This window comes from Entelurus aequoreus, linkage group LG06, assembly GCF_033978785.1.
Source record: "Entelurus aequoreus isolate RoL-2023_Sb linkage group LG06, RoL_Eaeq_v1.1, whole genome shotgun sequence".
Taxonomy (NCBI): Eukaryota; Metazoa; Chordata; class Actinopteri; order Syngnathiformes; family Syngnathidae; genus Entelurus; species Entelurus aequoreus.
The window spans coordinates 71,199,974-71,220,115 of NC_084736.1; the positions used below are offsets into that span (position 1 = coordinate 71,199,974).

A 20,142-nucleotide genomic window follows, 5' to 3' on the forward strand; every position below is an offset into this window, starting at 1 on the left:
GCCTCACTGATGCACATCTGCAAGACTCACTCAGACTTGCAGTGTCAAGTTACACACCAGAGTACAACACACTAGTTAACAGCATGCAATGCCAGGCTTCCCACTAACTGACAAAGAAACAAATAACAGATTTGGTGTCCAGTTCAAAGTGTGACATGATTTATTTAAAAATTTGAGAGTTGACTTTTGTATTTTACATGAGTTATCATTTGTACAAACATGGTGCAAAGTAATTCATGATTTGTTAAAAAATGTTAGTGGCTAGCTAGTTAAAATGGGATATTGTGATTTCACAAGACTGTCTTAGAAGTGATCATTTGAAAATGTTCAATTTGAAAAATGTGCACTTAGAGAAAATATAATAAAGTGTTTCATATTGATATTTATCTGTTTCTATATATATTTATTGTGAGAAATCATTAAGATGATCAGTGTTTCCACAAAGATAAATATAATTAATTATTAATAATAACAGAGTTAAAGGTAAATTGAGCAAATTGGCTATTTCTGGCAATTTATTTAAGTGTGTATCAAACTGGTAGCCCATCGCATTAATCAGTACCCAAGAAGTAGCTCTTGGTTTCAAAAAGGCCCCTGTTCTAGACCAAAAATCACTCCATGTTCTCTACTGCTCGCTAGTGTTACCATATCTGAGTTATTGTGTAGAAATATGGGGAAATAACTACTAAAGTAATCTTTGTTCATTAACTGTGTTACAAAAAAGATCAATTAGAATAATACATAATGTTGGATATAGAGAACATACAAACCCGTTATTTATTGAATCAAATATACTGAAATCCCACGACATAGTGAATTTGGAAACAGCTAAAATTATACACAAAGCAAACTATAATCTGCTACCCAAGAATATACAACAATTCTTCTCAAAAAAAGAGAAATATAATCTTAGAGAAAAATGTAATTTAAAACATGTGTATGCACGTACAAAACTTAAGACCTTCAGTATATCAGTATGTGGAATTAATATATGGAATGGATTAAGCAAATAAATCAAACAATGTACTAATATGATCCACTTCAAGAAACTCTTCAAACTTAAAGTGTTTACAAAGTACAAAAAAGAAGAACCATTATAAACATTCTGAATTTATCTCATCCAGCCATTCATTTTCAAGATAATCTTACTCATCTCACCATATGAAATATAACTTACTTCACCAATTATTATTTATTTATTTTTTATTGTTTTTACTTATGGAGTATATTGTGAATAAATCGAGAACAGGAAGTGAAAAAAAGTTTTAGCAACTGCTATGTAAAGGAAAAGGGGTAGGATTAAATAAGCTCTGCTTCTTCCTACTCTTTTTTGAACATGTTGAATAGAGAAACTGGAAATTGTGATGTATCATGTTGTATGCTTGCATGTTCCTAATAAACACAAACTCAACTCAACAATGTAAATACATGCAGAAGCTTGGTATGTCAGCAGTTTGGTGCTGTTTCAAATAGTTTATTTACTATTTTAACAATATTCAACTGAAGTTACATACTATTACTGCCAGAGTTTGGATACTGAATTTAGTGATTTAACGATTATTTACATTTTCCTTTTAGTTATCAGTTCAATGTGGGTACAACCCCACTGGTGAAAAACCCACATTGTATATTTGTTTTTAATTATACAGTATTTGACATGTAAAGTCAAAATGCAAATGCACAGTAAAAAATAATTTGAGTGGCTAATATATATATATATTTTTATAACCAGGCACCATATCATGAATATTATGTACTAAAATCTGATAATAATAAATTAAAGAAATAAAAAGTAAATAAGGAAAATATAACATTTCAGCTTATGTAGCCAGTTTATTTTGCCTATTGTAAATAACATACATCAGTTATATTTACAATGATAAAATACAAAATATCTACTTGAAAAACAAAACATATTTTTTTAAATTAATTATGACCAAGACAGATGAAATTAAATTATATTTCTTTGTTTTTTTCAAAAAAAACAAACAAAAAAAACCCTCAGGGTTTGTTCAAGAAGGTTAGTTTCAGAGTAAGTTACCATGGTAACGGACTTTGAGTTTGACTTACCTCTCTTTGTTTAATTTCCCAGCTAAGAGTTTCATACTCAAGAGTTTTCACTTCACCTACTTTCTGGAATACCCCTGGGAAGTGACATCAATCACAACAACTTACTTTCACTTTACTTTTCCAACTTTGTTCATTAAAACTTCTTTAATTTTCCGCCTCAGCCACTTGGTCTGTCAGCAAAACTTGCTCCGGTGTCACATCTCTGTTGTAGTATTGTTGCTTTAAGTTGTTGTGTTGTAGCTTTATGTTGTTGCGTAGTGGCACAAAGTTGTAGTGTTGTGACTTAATATGGCGTTTGCCTTTGGTGTGGCTTTTGCAATCGCGTTGTACCTGAAAGTTGTTGTGTTTATCTAATTGTTGTGTTGAAACTTCAAGTTGTTGGGTGTTCTGACATAAAGTTGTTGTGTTGTGGCTTTATGTTGTGCCGTTTGTATTTGTTGTGGTTTGTGCAATCGCAATGTGGCGTAAAGTTGTTGTGTCGTGGCGTAAAGTTGTTTTTATTGTAGCTTCATGTTGTTTGCGGCTTTTCCAATTTTGTTGTGGCTAAAAGGTTGTTTTGTTGTGGTGTGAACGTAATGTTGTGTGCTGTGGCGTGAAGTTCTTGTGTCATGGCGTAAAGTTCTTGTGTTGTGAATTTATGTTGTGTTGTGGCATTTGTATTTGTTGTGGCGTGTCGTAAAGTTGTTGTGTCCTGGCGTTATCATTTGTTGCAGCTTTTGCAATTTTGTTGTGGCTAAACGTTGTGTTGTGGCATATTGGTAAATATATATATATATATATATGTGTATATATATATATATACACATATATATATATATACACATATATATATATATATATATATGTATATATATATATATATACACACACACACACCTACATACATGTATACACAAATATATATACACATATATGTATACATATGCATATATACATTTTGGGAGAGATACACAAAGTTTGTTGGATGAGCAACAATCTATCAAATAAAGACAAATTGCTGAAAGTTGATTAAAAATCTGCCATGTTGGCCACTGCTCTAAAGCAAACTACGGTACACTACCTTGTAGACTAACTTGTTAGAAGGCACACCTGTCTTTAAACAGTTTTGTAAAACAAATTCTGTTTGAGGTCATCAAAAGTCAACATACTAGTTCAACCGGATTATGTATTAAAAATACATTAGGGCCATCCCACCGAATGAATACCATTTTCTCTCTCAAATTAAATCTCAAAACTTCTAATAATACACATACTGATCCATTCAAAATGTGTATTATGTTTTTTTGGTTTTTTTTAAGAAAATGAGTTTAATACTTAGTAGTTGGGACAAGAAGGGACACAAATATGTACAAAAAAAATATTTTTTAAGAATTTAAATTATTCTATTTCATTGTAATTATAGGAAGCAGGGACAAGCAATAAATGCAATTTTTTAGTTTAAAATAATCCTTTTCAATTGTATTTAATAAATATGCAATCAAATCAATGCAGAAAGACCCTTAGCTTAATGAAAACATTTAAGAATTTAAATAATTTCATGCTAATTTTAGGAAGCAGGTACAGGCAACAAATGCATTTTTTCGGGGTTTAAAGAAATGTAAATGAATCATTTCAATTGTATTTAATAAACATTCAATCAAATCAATGAAAGGATACTTATCTTAATAAGAAAAAAAAAATAAATCCAAGTAGATTTTATTGTGCATTAGTACCGTACATTTAATTTCCTGGTGACACAAATGGCACAGATTTGGTGGAAAACAGTTGAATTATTTGCATTTGAATATTAGACATACTAGACTTCACTGTCTGTTTTTGTCTTCTTTGGCACTTTTTCTTTCATATAGTAATTTATTTGGTTTTAGCTTAGTTTTTCATTGATTCAATTTTATATTGTTTTATTTTGGTTATTCTTTTTTTATCCACATTTTTACATCTTAATTTTATTTTAGGTGTTTTTTTAGATGTATCTTGTTGTCTTTATGAGTTTTTAGACCTTTTATTATCCATATATTTTTTGTATTATTCTGTACAGCACTTTGGTCCACTGATTATTTTTAAAGTGCTCTACAAATAAAGTCAGATTAGTTTGGAATGGCCCACAAGCAAATTGTATCAAAACAAAAGAAGAATACAATTTAAGAACTAACAGGACTGACTTAAAATTGTGATTTTTCATTTTAATAACAAAAAAAACATTTATTCACACATTTACATCAATGTACAGTCATGTCAAATCGTTTTAGATGAAGGAAAATGAAACATAAATATGGCATACCACTGCAATCAATGCTAGTAATAGAATACTGGTCTTCTTTCCAGTTTTTTCTTTAGAGTTTAGGGTATATTTCCTACTTTGATATGACACAACAGAGCAAATCCCAAACTGTCAAAGATTTACACATCATCATCTGCTCTCCAGCAGAGATTCAAAGTCTGGGGAGCAAACTATTTTGTGTTTAACATTACCTAACACGGTCAAGTCTCCTGTTCGTCCCTCCGTACTAACAGATACAAGTTCCTAAAGAAAACAAGGAGTTACTTGCTGCATCATAAAACAAAAGGAGTGGGACGTCATCACTGTCATCATCCCGTCTTACCTGAAAGAAAGCGCATGATGCTCCGAGGGACACGTCCAATGAGACTTGTCCCATTATGAGCTGCACTCGGCCAGACTTCCGCACCAGCATCTTCCCAACAAGACCATCTCGCAGGTCTTTTAAATTACAACTATTATCATCCACTTGCTCCTCCTGTAAAATATTCAAAGTATTTGTATTCATACATTCAGTATACGTAATAAATTATTGTTATCTACCTCAGTCTCTGTTTTTAGTAGAACAGACTGTCCATCCTCAGACTGCACTTCCGTTTTTATAGGCTTGTACTCCTTGGTGGGTGGCTGGCCAGGCAGTGAGTCGGGCAGCTGCATGAAGAACAGCTCCTCATTTTTGCTCAGACTCCACTTGTGGAGCAGGTCTTGTAGAACCTCAGGCTCCGGCAGCGGAGGAAGCTTATAAGTGGCCTCGGTCTTCTTTATTTCTACTTCCTCTTGCTCCTCCTTTACTGAAGAGAAGAATTGAAAATGCTTGTTTTGGATTTAAAAACTTTTATACAGCATAGCAGTGGTACCTTGGTTTTTGTATGACTTAATTTTGTAGGATTCAATCTGACAAAAATGTTTTCCTTTTTTCACATACTATCTCATCATTGAACTACCAAATTTGAATTGAGTGCAGAAACAGAGAATCAAAGTTGGTGACTCAGTCTTTTTTAATTGAGTACAACTGCAAAATAATCCACTATGGGGCCAAATAAAGTAGTGAGTACGAGCAACTTCAATAAAGACGCTAAGAAACAATATTGAATTCACCAAAAAAGTGGTTTTGCTCTCCCCTTTCCTCTATTCGCCAAAATGAGTCTTCAGTTAAGGTAAAAGGGAAAGTAAATGTTAATTTATCCATTTCATTTAAATGTGTTTTGTGTTCATATTTTGGGGTATTTGGAATGGATTACTTTGGTTAGAATTTTTATGGGAAGTGTATTTCTTTTTTGCAAGATTAGGCCTGAGCCAATTACATGGGTCAAAACATTGATTAAATGAAAGATAAATGAAAATGAACTTCATAGTTTTCGTCTGTTGCTTCTAATCAGGGTGCAAGAGGGATTATGGTATCAGGTGATTATGTTGCATTGTTGATCAAAAATCTGATTATTGTATCTGAGTGATGGGGCAGGACATTATAAGCTTTGATTCTTCTTTCTCCCCTTAATTTTTTATTTTTTTTTGAAGAAATGACAATATTGTAATGGAGATGTTTTTTTTCTTAATGTAATTGTATATGTGAAGAATATTTTTGGTTTGTTGTATCCCCCCAAAAAATTAATGAATACATAAAAATTCCATCCATCATTTTTGTCTTGGTGGGCGGAGGCTCAACCGCTAGCCTTGCTCGTCGCTAACGAGAAGCACCACAAAGTAACAAAAATTAGGAGAAAAAAAGAGACAACTGCAAAGTAAAATGTCGCTGCGTGGTAATATTTTGGCTTCAAACTGAGTGAGCAACCAAGATGAGCCCATCAACACAAACAATACAAGTACGGGTATGCTGAATAAAAAAAATAAAAAATGGTTGCAATAAAAATCGACCCCGATTTTAGTACTGTTGATATTTATTAAAGTTCAAATTTTATTGTTTGATTACGTAATCCAGATAATTAAAAGTTATTGAACTTCTAATTACAACAGTAAAAAATACTAATGAGAAATAAAAAGTTATTATATATTATGATTATTAAGGTATCAAAATCTCAAGGTACGATATCACGGTATTCATACTTGCCAACCCTCCCGTTTTTAGCGGGAGAATCCCGTTATTCAGCACCTCTCCCGACAACCTCCCGGCAGAGATTTTCTCCCGACAAACTCCCGGTTTTCAGCCGGAGCTGGAGGCCACGCCCCCTCCAGCTCAATGCGGACCCGAGACTGAGTGGGGACAGCCTATTCTCACGTCCGCTTTCCCACAATATAAATACGCTTGCAAGTTCCAAAACGAATGGAAACAAGAATTTCAGTTCATCCAGGACAGTTCGAAGGGGAAGGTGTATGTTGCCTGTAAATATGTAGAACAGACTTCTCCATTGAACACGGTGGCCGAAATGATTTCTCAGTCATGAACAGAGCCAGGACAATACTGCCATCTAATGGATAGATAATTCAAGTATTTCTTTTATGTAAATAAAATAAATATATATATATATAGCTACAATTCACTGAAAGTCAAGTATTTCATACATACATATATATATATATATATATATATATATATATGTATGAATTATATATGAAATACTCAAGTTGGTGAATTCTAGCGGTAAATAACCACGCCCCCAACCACGCCCCCCCCCCCCCCCCCCACCCCCCACCTCCCGATATTGGAGGTCTCAAGGTTGGCAAGTATGCGGTATTTAGCCCACAGTAAAATATTATCATGGTATATGTCCAAAAAAAATCTTAAAATGGTTATTGTGTGTAAAATGAAGTGGCACTAATATTTAGGATAAACACACTTACTGTAATTGAACACAAACATAATGCTCAAACGTTCGAATCATATTATTACAACAACCAAATAATTATATATATATATATTTTTATTTTATTTTTTTCAGATAAGTGATTTTAAACTGTCAACATAAACATCCAGTGTAACAAATGTAAAACAATAACGTTTACGTTAACTGTCAACTTTTAACTTCATAGATGTAAAAGATGTCCTCTGTAGTTGACATCTTACATAACTTTGGAAAACGCAAATTTTCAGTTAAGTTAGCTGACAATTTAATGTTTAACAATGTATATACCTCACATGATGCTTGGCCTCCTTGGCATCAACTATATTTTCTAAGGGGTGTTTATCAAGTAGCGTCTTATTTGACTTGTGTTCCACGCAGTCACCCAACTTTTTTCTTGTTCGCACTGCCGCCTGGCGCATTCCCTACTTAAAATTTGGATAACAAATCCATTAAAAAGCACCAGTTAATTGAATCTTATTGAAAAACATGTGGGTTAAAATATCACAACTTCGGACTGTCTTTAAGTGTCGTCTTGGAAACACTCAAAGACAAAGGCGGCGATTTTGTCTTGCAGTACGCAGACCAAAGAAGTTGTGTTTTCGCCAGGGTTTGTTTGTTACTCTGTTAGCAACATACCTCAAAAAGGTATAGATTGATTTTAAAGAAAACTTTAGGAAATGTCAGAAAAAAAAATATTTTCTCTCTCCTTTACGACCTCCCACACACAGACTTCGCACTACCAGGGAATTTTAGGAGACGTAGTTTACTCCCGGGCCGGACATTTTAAAAGTGTCAGCAAAAAACTACACTGACCAAGTTTTCATTTTACACCGTCACACGTCACGGTATTATAGTGATAATTTTGATACCGAAATACCGCTGTATTTATAATACTGTTACACCCCTAATGATTACATTAGTACTTGAATTTGGTTTCAAAATAATGCTGACAATATTATCGTTTATTGACAATAAATTGCGGGACAACATGTCATCCAGCCAAATGTATTATCAGCCCAGGCCTACGTAAGATTTGGTCTTTAACTGACTTTTTGGAACGGACTACTACCAACAACGTAGGTGTCAAAGTATTGTAAACATGAGTAGGGATTTGATGTCCAACTAGCAAAGCAGTCTGGCTTTGTCAGGGTAGGACAGTGTTAATATTTGGTACTTTGGTACCTCAACTTAAGACTGTTTTGAGATTACAGCTGTCTTTTCGGCTAATTGTTATGCTACCGCCCAAGACATCCGGGCACTCATGTGACAGTTGCATGGCTTTTCTAATAAAAATGGACATACTATCTAATTTAAAAAACGGCGTACACATGTAAAAATGTAGGTGTATTAAAGTGTTCGCACGCACAAATCCAAGCCCATTTCTTTATTACATTGCAATCTACTTGGAATCGGCCGCAGACCTGTGCGGAGCTTGGCATGCCCAGACCATGCCCCTTATAATTCACAAATCACATTAAAGGTAGCAATATGCTTGAACTCGGCAAGGTCTGGCCAATCTTACAGTTCAGTAGGGGGTGCTTCTTTCTCGTGTTTAGTGAAAACACAGAGCGATTTTCAGTCTGACATTGCCGTTTCTCTGAGAACTGAACACAGGTTGAAATTTAAAAAAAATAAATGGTCGTTTCAGGAAGAAAGTGAAGCAAAAGATAGATGTGCCTGGGCAAAACTAACTCGGAAAAATTAGTGCTGCACCTCGTTTGAAAGGACAGTCGGTACAGTGATACGTAAACTCTAGAAGAGGTGGGTGACTCTAATTACCGGTACCCCCAATATTGTGTAATTTCCAACTAAATGTGTTTATACAGTAGCCTGCTCACATGAGTTAGGTTAAAGTTCCATGTTAAAGTTAAGTTAAAGTTAAAGTACCAATGATTGTCACACACACACTAGGTGTGGTGAAATTTGTCCTCTGCATTTGACCCATCCCCGTGATCACCCCCTGGGAAGTGAGGGGAGCCCGGGAATCATTTTTGGTGATTTAACCCCCAATTCCAAACCTTGATGCTGAGTGCCAAGGGTTGGAATTGGGGGTTAAATCACCAAAAATGATTCCCGGGCGCGGCTATGCTGCTGCCCACTGCTCCCCTCACCTCCCAGGGGGTGATCAAGGGGATGGGTCAAATGCAGAGGCCAAATTTCACCACACCTAGTGTGTGTGTGACAATCATTGGAGGGGTGATCAAGGGGATGGGTCAAATGCAGAGGACAAATTTCACCACACCTAGTGTGTGTGTGACAATCATTGGTACTTTAACTTTAACTTAACATGGAACTTTAACCTAACTCTGAAACCCCTCCAGCCAAGAATGTTAAAATAATATCTAAACGGCAGACATTTATTCAGAAAATTATGAAAAAGCTGCTCATGTAAGCAGCTGAAAGGAGATACTGTAGAAGTCCACTAACCAACGTGAACGCTGTACATTATTATTACATTACATTGTAAAACTATTGTCGTTGTTAGTAGTACATTCTATTGTGGGTTTTTTTTAACTATATTTCTTATGTAAAAGTTTTTGTTTTTTTAAAAGGCATGTTACATGTTAACTGTGTTGTTGTTTTTTGTGGTTTTTTTGGAAAAGGGGGGGTGGCAAGCACCGAATAAATTGTTTTCAACTACCCGGTAGTTTCAATGGGAGACACTGATTCGAGATACAAGTGTTTTGTGTTAAGCGCTCCATTAAATAACTAATTGAGTTTGTAAATTGAGGTACTATTGTGTTATTGTTCCCTTTTCTGCAGTTGTTAATGTTAAACAATGGAGTGCATGGTGCAAAAGTCAAAGTACTTTGTACTGCAGGCTCCATGGGATCGTCTTCATCCATCTTCTCAATTTTAACACGAGGGGCACTCGATTCTTCCTTGAAACTCCATCCTGACACAGCAAGAGGAAGCTGAACCGGGCAGCTCCTCTGTTCACCCCTCAATAAATGATCATCTATAAACTAAAAGCAAACAAAAGTCACGTTACAATGCAAATAATACTTGATGTATGTTTTTTTTTATTATCAACTCACGTCGTCTCGATCCAGTTTGCGCAGGATCTCTTTGGTCTCTTCCTCGGTTTCTCTCTTCTCTTTTTTGATATTGATGATGGGTGAGAGTCCCATGCTTGGGGCTTCTCTTTCACTTTGATAACCGGCTGTTGTTCAAAACAAGGAAGTTGCTTAATACGATATTGTCTAAACCAGTGATTCTCAAACTGTGGTACGTGTACCACTTCTGGTGTGCGGGCTTCATATAGTGGTACATCAAAGTATTACCTGATTAAAGTACAGCGTTTTATTTCTCTGTATTGAAACACAGTGTTACTGTTCAAACTATGTGTAATAATACAGTGGCCAAAAATATTAAAAATATACTTGTGAAAGAAAACCTCTGCCTTGTTTTTAATGAATACTTCGGCCTACTATGCTACAGTATTTTAATGTTGGTCGTTATGGTAGTACTATGTGAGCAAAGTTATTTTGGACATGGTACTTGGTGAAAAAAGTGTGAGAACCACTGATCTAAACCAAACAAACAGTATCTACCTAAAGTATGGACCTACCTATTCTTTTAACGGCCGCTTCTGTAGGGCCCTGCTCAAAAATAGAATGGGACTGGATGGTGTCAGGGAGACCCCGACCACGACCCCGACCCCTGCCTCTATCTCTTGAACCTCTGCCTCGGGTTGAATCCTTGTCCCTCCTTGGCGTGCCCTCATCCTTAGTGCTTTTAGACAAAACCCATGGTCACAAAACTTGTTTCGCAGCACAGAGCTGTTTGTGAACTTACTCTTCTCTAACTTTACGGCCAATGATGTTGGGTGTGAATGTTTTCTAAGAGAAAGAAACAAGGAATGGTGAAAATGTATCGTTACAAAAGCCCATTTACTCTTCTAAATGTTTGATGGCACAGACCTTTTTTACTCCCCCCAAGGTGAGGTCTCTAGAACGCATTGTAGGGAGGCGGCCAGCAGAGATAGTAGCAGGTGTTCGGCGGCCCATCATTTGGCCCCTGGCACTTGCTCCAGGGGGGAGCATGTGATGATCCCCTGCACCTGAATCAGCCATCCTTAGCATACACAAACAGGTGGAAATAAAAATGACTGTTGTGTGACGCAAAGTAAAAATATTTTAATGTTTACAACACTGTGCATTACTACATTGTTGAACGAAGCAACCTGTGATCACCATGCAACGTTTAATTGTGGCGGCCCGCCACAATAACATTCAGAACATCAGAAACCTGATTCATTACACACAAGGTTTTAAGACAACACTGATGGTTTAATTTAGACTAAAAGTACTTACTTAAGGGGTTTAGGAAAGTGTTTTTAAAATACACTTAACTTGCCCTTGACTTGCTCAGTCAATTTCGCAATGGTTAAAAAAGTGTGGGTTGATTCATGATGTAACATGAGGTAACAACATACTTGCCAACCCTCCCGATTTTCCCGGGAGACTCCCGAATTTCAGTGTCCCTCCTGAAAATCTCCCGGTGCAACCATTCTCCCGAATTTCTCCTGATTTCCACCCGGACAACAAAATTGGGGGCCTGCCTTAAAGGCACTGCCTTTAGCGTCCTCTTTCACCTGAAAAGGAGACTATTATATATGTCTCCGTTATCCATAGGTTTATCTATAACCCATAAAGTAGGCAGGCACGGAGCTATTACTCAGCGTGTGTTCATTCCAGCCGGCACGTTAATACACTGACACACAACATCCGGATTCCCATCATGCATTGCTTCAAAACTATGGCAAGTAGTAATGTCCAAAAACATAACAGAGACGAAGCAGAAGAACGAAGAAGAGACATGGCGACGACGAGTAAGAAGAAGAAGTATGCTTGCAAGTTCCAAAAGGATTGGAAAAAATAATTTCAGTTCATCCAGGACAGCTCGAAGGGGAAAAGGATTGGAAAAAATAATTTCAGTTCATCCAGGACAGCTCGAAGGGGAAGGGGTATGCTGCCTGCAAATTTTGTAGATCAGACTTCTCCATTGAACACAGTGGCCGAACGGATATACTCATTCATGAACTGATTATTTATATATATATATATATATATATATATATATAAGAAATACTTGAATATATATACACCCCCCATCTCCCGAATTCGGGGGTCTCAAGGTTGGCAAGTATGGGTAACAATAATTACCAGAGGTGTGGACTTGAGTCACATGACTTGGACTCGAGTCATGAATTTGATGACTTTAAACTCGACTTGACAAAATGTAAAGAGACTTGCAACTCGACTTAGACTTTAACATCAATGACTTGTGACTTCACGTGGACTTGAGCCTTTTGACTTGACAAGACTTGCTACTTTCCCCAAAACCCAAAGATTAAAAAGTTATTCAGGAGCGCTCCGTATCTTTCATTGTATACGTGTGTCTGTCAGCATGTGTGCTGTCAATACAACAGCCAATCAAATTAGATCTACGTTGTTTTCCTCCCACAGCATTCATCCAATCAAATTGCAGGACAACCAACGAAGAACAGTTGTCAAACAACGCGGCAGTGAAAAAAAATTATGCCAAAGTTTGTTTCGTTCGGGTATAAAAACTACGAGTTGGTCTCCAAAAAAACGAATTGCATTATGCAAAACATGCGGTTCGAAGATTACAGACGGAGACGCAACAACTTACAACTTCGTTCGACATTTGAAGATGCACAAAGAAGGGTAAGTTTTGAATGTAAGCTAACGTTTATTGGCTAAGTAACATAACTTTTATTTGCTGTGTAGTTAAATCAGTGAGGCTGTAAACTCACTGCTAATGTTATAACCATAGACATCTTATAAGTAGACGCAGCATCGACCGCTACTCCCTACCTTCGCTGACGAGACGCGGTTCACCATCTTGGAGTGGTGATCCGCTCCACTCAGTGCAATTCATTTGGCAGGAGCAATGAACTGTCAGCGCATTTAATTCAACTTACCTCACTGAATACCACTGATTTTCACACGTTTTTTTGTCATTCGTGTAGCTATGATAAAGGACACATGTTTTGGCGTGTTTTATTATTCATAGTTTGCTTAACAGTAATAGAATATTCTTATATGCTATAAGTGACCAGACATCTGAGATCAAAACTGGGAATATACAAACCCCGTTTCCATATGATTTGGGAAATTGTGTTGGATGTAAATATAAACGGAATACAATGATTTGCAAATCATTTTCAACCCATATTCAGTTGAATATGCTACGAAGACAACATATTTGATGTTCAAACTGATAAACATTTTTTTTGTTGCAAATAATCATTAACTTTAGTATTTGATGCTAGCAACACATGATAAAGAAGTTGGGAAAGGTGGCAATAAATACTGATAAAGTTGAGGAATGCTCATCAAACACTTATTTGGAACATCCCACAGGTGTGCAGGCTAATTGGGAACAGGTGGGTGCCATGATTGGGTATAAAAACAGCTTCCCAAAAAATGCTCAGTCTTTCACAAGAAAGGATGGGGCGAGGTACACCCCTTTGTCCACAACTGCGTGAGCAAATAGTCAAACAGTTTAAGAACAACGTTTCTCAAAGTGCAATTGCAAGAAATGTAGGGATTTTAACATCTACGGTCCATATCATCAAAAGGTTCAGAGAATCTGGAGAAATCACTCCACGTAAGCGGCATGGCCGGAAACCAACATTAAATGACCGTGACCTTCGATCCCTCAGACGGCACTGTATCAAAAACCGACATCAATCTCTAAAGGATATCTCCACATGGGCTCAGGAACACTTCAGAAAACCACTGTCACATGTTGTTTGCTTTGTTTGTCGCTATATCTGCAAGTGCAAGTTAAAGCTTTACTATGCAAAGCGAAAGCCATTTATCAACAACATCCAGAAACGCTGCCGGCTTCTCTGGGCCCGAGATCATCTAAGATGGACTGATGCAAAGTGGAAAAGTGTTCTGTGGTCTGACGAGTCCACATTTCAAATTGTTTTTGGAAATATTCGACATCGTGTCATCCGGACCAAAGGGGAGGCGAACCATCCAGACTGTTATCGACGCAAAGTTCAAAAGCCAGCATCTGTGATGGTATGGGGGTGCATTAGTGCCCAAGGCATGGGTAACTAACACATCTGTGAAGGCACCATTAATGCTGAAAGGTACATACAGGTTTTGGAACAACATATGCTGCCATCTAAGCGCCGTCTTTTTCATGGACGCCCCTGCTTATTTCAGCAAGACAATGCCAAGCCACATTCAGGACGTGTTACAACAGCGTGGCTTCGTAAAAAAAGAGTGCGGGTACTTTCCTGGCCCGCCTGCAGTCCAGACCTGTCTCCCATCGAAAATGTGTGGCGCATTATGAAGCGTAAAATACGACAGCGGAGACCCCGGACTGTTGAACGACTGAAGCTCTACATAAAACAAGAATGGGAAAGAATTCCACTTTCAAAGCTTCAACAATTAATTTCCTCAGTTCCCAATCGTTTATTGAGTGTTGTTAAAAGAAAAGGTGATGTAAAACAGTGGTGAACATGCCCTTTCCCAACTACTTTGGCACGTGTTGCAGCCATGAAATTCTAAGTTAATTATTATTTGCAAAAAAAAAATAAAGTTTATGAGTTTGAACATCAAATATCTTGTCTTTGTAGTGCATTCAATTGAATATGGGTGGAAAAGGATTTGCAAATCATTGTATTCCGTGTATATTTACATCTAACACAATTTCCCAACTCATATGGAAACGGGGTTTGTAATCCCAGAGAAGGGGGAAAAAACGGTCAGCTATTTTTAACTTGAAGGAACAATATGATTAGGTTATATATACATGCGTATATCCTACATAAATAATGTTTACAATCTGTGTAAATATATTAGTCAGTGGTTAAAAGGACTTGAAATGACTCGAAACTCAAAATGAGAAGGACTTGGAACTTCACTTGAGACTTTCCAGTCTTGACTTTGGACTTGACTCGGGACTTGAGGGCAAAGACTTGTGACTTGCAAAACAATGACTTGGTCCCACCTCTGATAATTACGAAATAAACATTAAAATTGCACAGCTGTTTAACTGTCAGAAATAAACTGATTACGTTACCTGAAAGTATCAATAAAATAGTATTATTAGTAACCAGACGTTCTTATAATAACGTACATATTTAAAGGGCCTGTCAATAAGGGCAGATGTCCTTTACATGTATTACTCACTTACAGAAGAGAGAAATAAGGCATATTTGTAAAAATGTAATATATAAAAAACAATAATAATAAAAAATAGTGTTTACAGTAAATTATCGTGTTATTATGAATAAGTTATGTTTCTTCAACAACGTAACAGAAATGTAAGTCACACGTGGCCAAATTCCAACGCCGGTAAAATGCCAAACAGCCAACACGAAACTTACTACTAAAGAGATGACTTGTAACACAAAATGTATGAAGGTTACTTACGTTAATACCGCGTATATGTCCTAAAAAGTAACTTAAGAGGTGTGAGCTGAAACATGGCAAGTTTGCAGTCCCGTCGCAATGCTTACTCACACGCCGCCGACACTTCCGGGTTTCGTCAGCCAAAGCTTGTGCGGATCAAAGCTGCGCACAAAACTGCGCATAAACAGCTGTTTACAGTTGCATGTTTACGTGTTGACCATACAATACATGACATTCTGGCCTTTACACTCACAATTAATGGCTGAATGCAAATGTTGTTATTGATCGGATGTCATGTAAATACACAATACTGAGTTTTCCTTAAATTTGCTGATCGAATGGAAAATAATGCCTTTTGTTGTCACTATATAGGCATGTAGAATGAATATAAAACATCTTATGTTCTGGTGCGGACATGCAAAACAAGATCAAATTACAATATGTGTAATTAGATCAATAAAATAATTAAATGAATGACAGATGCAATATTCTGACTACATATGCGAAAGGGTAGTAGGTGTAGGTAATTTTCCTTTAAGTCAGGGGTGTCCAAACTTTTTCCATGTGGGCCGCACACGAAGAAAATTAAAGCATGCGGGGGCCATTTAGATTTTTTTCATTTTCAAATCATAACAAAATATATAAATATAAAGGGTCTCAGTTATTAAAATGTTAAAAATAAGTCAAATTATCATTATTTTTATTTATTTAAATGCTTACAGTAAAATCTCTATATCAACTTCAGGTTGATATAACGTTAAAAAAAAAAAGGTTTTATGCCCTTTCTGTCAAAGACAACTTTGTTTTTTATAGTAAAACTGAAATATGCAGTATTTTCCCCACCACCCAAAACATTCAGAAAGCAATGTTAGATGTGAAGTAATTGAAACCCTAAAAAGATCAATAATGCAGGACACCATTGATTTTAATTCATTATTATTTTTGATCAATCACAGTGAAAAGATAAATAAAATCTCATTAAATATATTTGGGATCCAAAAGGTGCCCCACTCAAATAGTGATACATTTTTATCATATATTTGTTTTACTTTCAACACTTAAATTACAAGATCAACTTCAGATATATCTGTCCTGTTTGTTTTATGCTCTTATGTCAAAGAAAACATTGTTTTTATATGGCAACCACACAATATATGCAATATTTTCCACATAAAACATTTTAAAGCGAAATATTTGAAGTAATTGTAGCCTAATAATTGATTATAACATTGACTTTAAAATTTATTTATTTATTTTTTTGAGCAATGGCAAAAAAAGCAAAATAAAGACAGACAAAAGAAAAACAAACAGCCTGCGTGGCAGCTTTGTGTCAACATTGCAACATTTCCTCTTTATATTTCACCTCATTCCTCTTTTTTTAAAGTTTATTTTTAATTTTTGCAATAGCATTTCCAGAATGTGTGGCGGGCCGCTAAACAATTAGCTGCGGGCCGCAAATGGCCCCCGGGCCGCACTTTGGACACCCCTGCTTTAAGTAATACATATACAATTTGCAAATATTGAATAGTTTCAAAGTAATTCTGAGTGGACATTGGACAATGACAGTTATGATACACAGCCCACAATCAATTAATCAAAGTTTACTTATATACCGTATTTTTCGGATTATAAATCGCTCCGGAGTATAAATCGCACTGGCCAAAAATGCACAATAAAGAAGGAAAAAAACATATATAAGTCGCACTAGAGTATAAGTCGCATTTTTTTGGGGAAATTTATTTGATAAAATCCAACAGTAAGAATAGACATTTGAAAGGCAATTTAAAATAAATAAAGAATAGTGAACAACAGCTGCATATTTCACTACTTCCAGCTTGTAACCTGCAGTATATGATTTTCTTTTCGGTGCCATTTTTGTTCAGCCCTTCTCAGTTTTTATAAATTACCGCCAATGTTGAAATTATCAATTTTCATAGATACGGAAGTAGTAGCAGGTAGCATCTTTTTTTTCACAATGCACTTCTGCCAAATTTTTATTGGTTGACGTGTGTGTGTGACGATTGCTGATATACACCTAGTCTCTTACGTGAATGAGATAAATAATATTTTTTGATATTTTATGGTAATGTGTTAATAATTTCACACATAAATCGCTCCAGAGTATAAATCGCACCCCCGGCCAAACTATGAAAAAAACTGCGATTTATGATCCGAAAAATACGGTAGCCCATAATCACGAATGTCTCAAAAGGCTGCAAAAACCACAACAACTTTGATCCCACATTAGGGCAAGAAAAAACTCAACCCAATGGGAACAACGAGAAACCCTGGAAGAGACGACTATGGATGATGAACAACTGCTGTTTTAAATGCTAGAGGAACAATACCAGAGGAAAGTGACAAGTTAATAATATTTAGCACTGATGGTCCTGATATTACAAACAGCTCCTTGATAAGTTTCCTAGGAAGTGGGTCAAGTAAACATGTTGTTTGCTTTGTCCCATTTACAAGTCGCAGGAGTTCCTCTAATGTTATTTCTTCAAAAATAGAGAGATTATTTTGGAGAGGAAAATCCATGGTACATCAGAATCAGAATCAGAATCAGCTTTATTGGTACATACATTCGTATCTGCGTTAATAGAACCCAATTGGACCTGGGACGGGTTGTCTTTACTCTCCTTCCTAATGAGTTAAATTTCCTTGGTAAAGAATTTCATAAATTCATCAGCCGAGTGGGTGGAGCTACTGGGAGGAGTCCCTTGTTGGGTTAGCGATGCTACTGTACTGAACAAATATTTAGGATCGTTTTTATTGAGTCGGATGAGATTGGAGTTGTAATTAGTTTTAACTATGGTAAGAGCGTTTTTATAAGTTATTAAACTATCTTTCCATGCTTGATGGAAAACCTCAAGTTTAGTTGCACGGCATTTGCGTTCCAGCTTTCTACATGGTAGTTTAAGAGCTTTGGTTTCTTCCGTGAACCAGGGGGTATGACTTTAAGGGGCCTTTTTTAGATTCGGCAGTGTTACGCTATCATTGGCGTTGCGCAGGGCATCGTTAAAGTTGTTAGTGAGGTTATCGATAAAGCCCACATAATTTGGGAATGGTGCCATTACCGAAGGCAGTAGGCCAGCAAGAGTCGTAGTTGTGACAGAATTAATGTTACGGCTGCTACAGCATTGGTTATTAGTAGCTTGTTGACAATGAGTCAGAACTTCAAATGTTATAATATAATTACTTTAGTGTACGGGAGTACCATAACTTTGGAGGTGGTGACACCCCGAACAAGGACCAGATCTATCATATTACCATTGCGATGTGTGGGTTAATTTATTATTTGTGTAAGACCACAGCCATCAATTATAGTCTGGAGTGCCACGCACAGAGGTTCTGACGGGGGTATTCATATGGATATTAAAATCCCCCATTGTGAAGTGAAGTGAATTACATTTATATAGCGCTTTTCCTCAAGTGACTCAAAGCGCTTTACATTGTGAAACCCAATATCTAAGTTACATTTAAACCAGTGTGGGTGGCACTGGGAGCAGGTGGGTAAAGTGTCTTGCCCAAGGACACAACGGCAGTGACTAGGATGGCGGAAGCGGGGATCGAACCTGCAACCCTCAAGTTGCTGGCACGGCCGCTCTACCAACCGAGCTATACCGCCCCCCATTATAATTATATTATCTCGTTTAGCAACAAACTCTGAAAATTCACTGATAAAGTCTGAATAGGGCCCAGGGAAGCAATAGATAACAGTCAGATAGAGAGGTAGCGGTGTGACAGACCTCATAGTAAGCACCTCAAATGATTAATATTTATTACTTAGGTTAGGGCTAAGGCTAAGGTTTTCCTTGGATATTAGTGCGACTCCTTTACCCCTTTTAAGGGGACGGGCAATATGTGCACTTGTATAGTTAGGAGGAGATGCCTCGTTAAGTGGGAAAAGGTCATCTGGTTTTAGGCAAGTCTCACTGAGACCAAGGACGTTTAGATTGTTGTCTCTAATGATCTCATTAACTAATAATGTTTTGGGAGACAATGATATGATGTTTAAAATGCCTATATTATGGGTAGTTGGCTGTTTTCAATTGTTTTATGTATTCATGTAATTTACAAAGTACATTTGTAGCAGTGAGTGTTTACAACAGCACTTTTGACACTTGGGATATTACATTTTAATATTGTGAATCTGTCTACTCTACGTTTTGAATGGGCTTGTATTTATTTTACTTGCAGAGGGACTGGAGATGTAAACTAGCCATTTTCTGTAATGTCACATATTTATTAATATGTATTGTCCCTTTTTAAATGAACTAAATCAACAAATCTATTATCACAACATTTTACTGTGCAGGTATACCCAATGAAATGCACACCATACAATAATTGTGTTTGCAAATAATACTATATGTCGATGCCTCTTTCCGTATTGTTTGTCCATTGTTTGAAAGAAGATTATAGCCATTAATCTGAGAAGGGGGTCTCTTGACATGTTTTTTAATCCTAAACGTTGCCCCGAGAGCAGGAAGCAGCACCAAACACATCTCTCTTACAACTAATGCCAGCTGAAATCTGCTTAGTCTGGGTTTACACTGGGGCATCGCTCGCCTGAGGATGGGCTCGGAGGGCC

The 20,142-nt window shown here is 36.6% G+C and overlaps 1 protein-coding gene across 3 annotated transcripts; it reads right to left on the reverse strand.

Annotated features, from left to right (window-relative positions):
- Positions 1–4,235: 4,235 nt before the first annotated feature.
- Positions 4,236–15,736, reverse strand: polr3d (polymerase (RNA) III (DNA directed) polypeptide D). Of its 3 annotated transcripts, none has more exons than XM_062049643.1 (9): positions 15,660–15,736; positions 11,070–11,223; positions 10,945–10,988; positions 10,718–10,881; positions 10,185–10,309; positions 9,956–10,112; positions 4,889–5,136; positions 4,671–4,823; positions 4,236–4,591 (listed from the first exon to the last, which is right to left on the reverse strand). In XM_062049643.1, the coding sequence occupies exons 1-9, from the start codon at positions 15,728–15,730 to the stop codon at positions 4,478–4,480; spliced, it is 1,230 nt and encodes a 409-aa protein (XP_061905627.1). In that variant the 5' UTR covers positions 15,731–15,736; the 3' UTR covers positions 4,236–4,477. The 3 variants fall into 3 exon arrangements, with proteins under 3 accessions (XP_061905627.1, XP_061905630.1, XP_061905629.1); XM_062049646.1 differs by having other exon boundaries at positions 4,237–4,591; positions 15,656–15,729; XM_062049645.1 differs by having other exon boundaries at positions 4,238–4,591; positions 15,570–15,700.
- Positions 15,737–20,142: the final 4,406 nt, after the last annotated feature.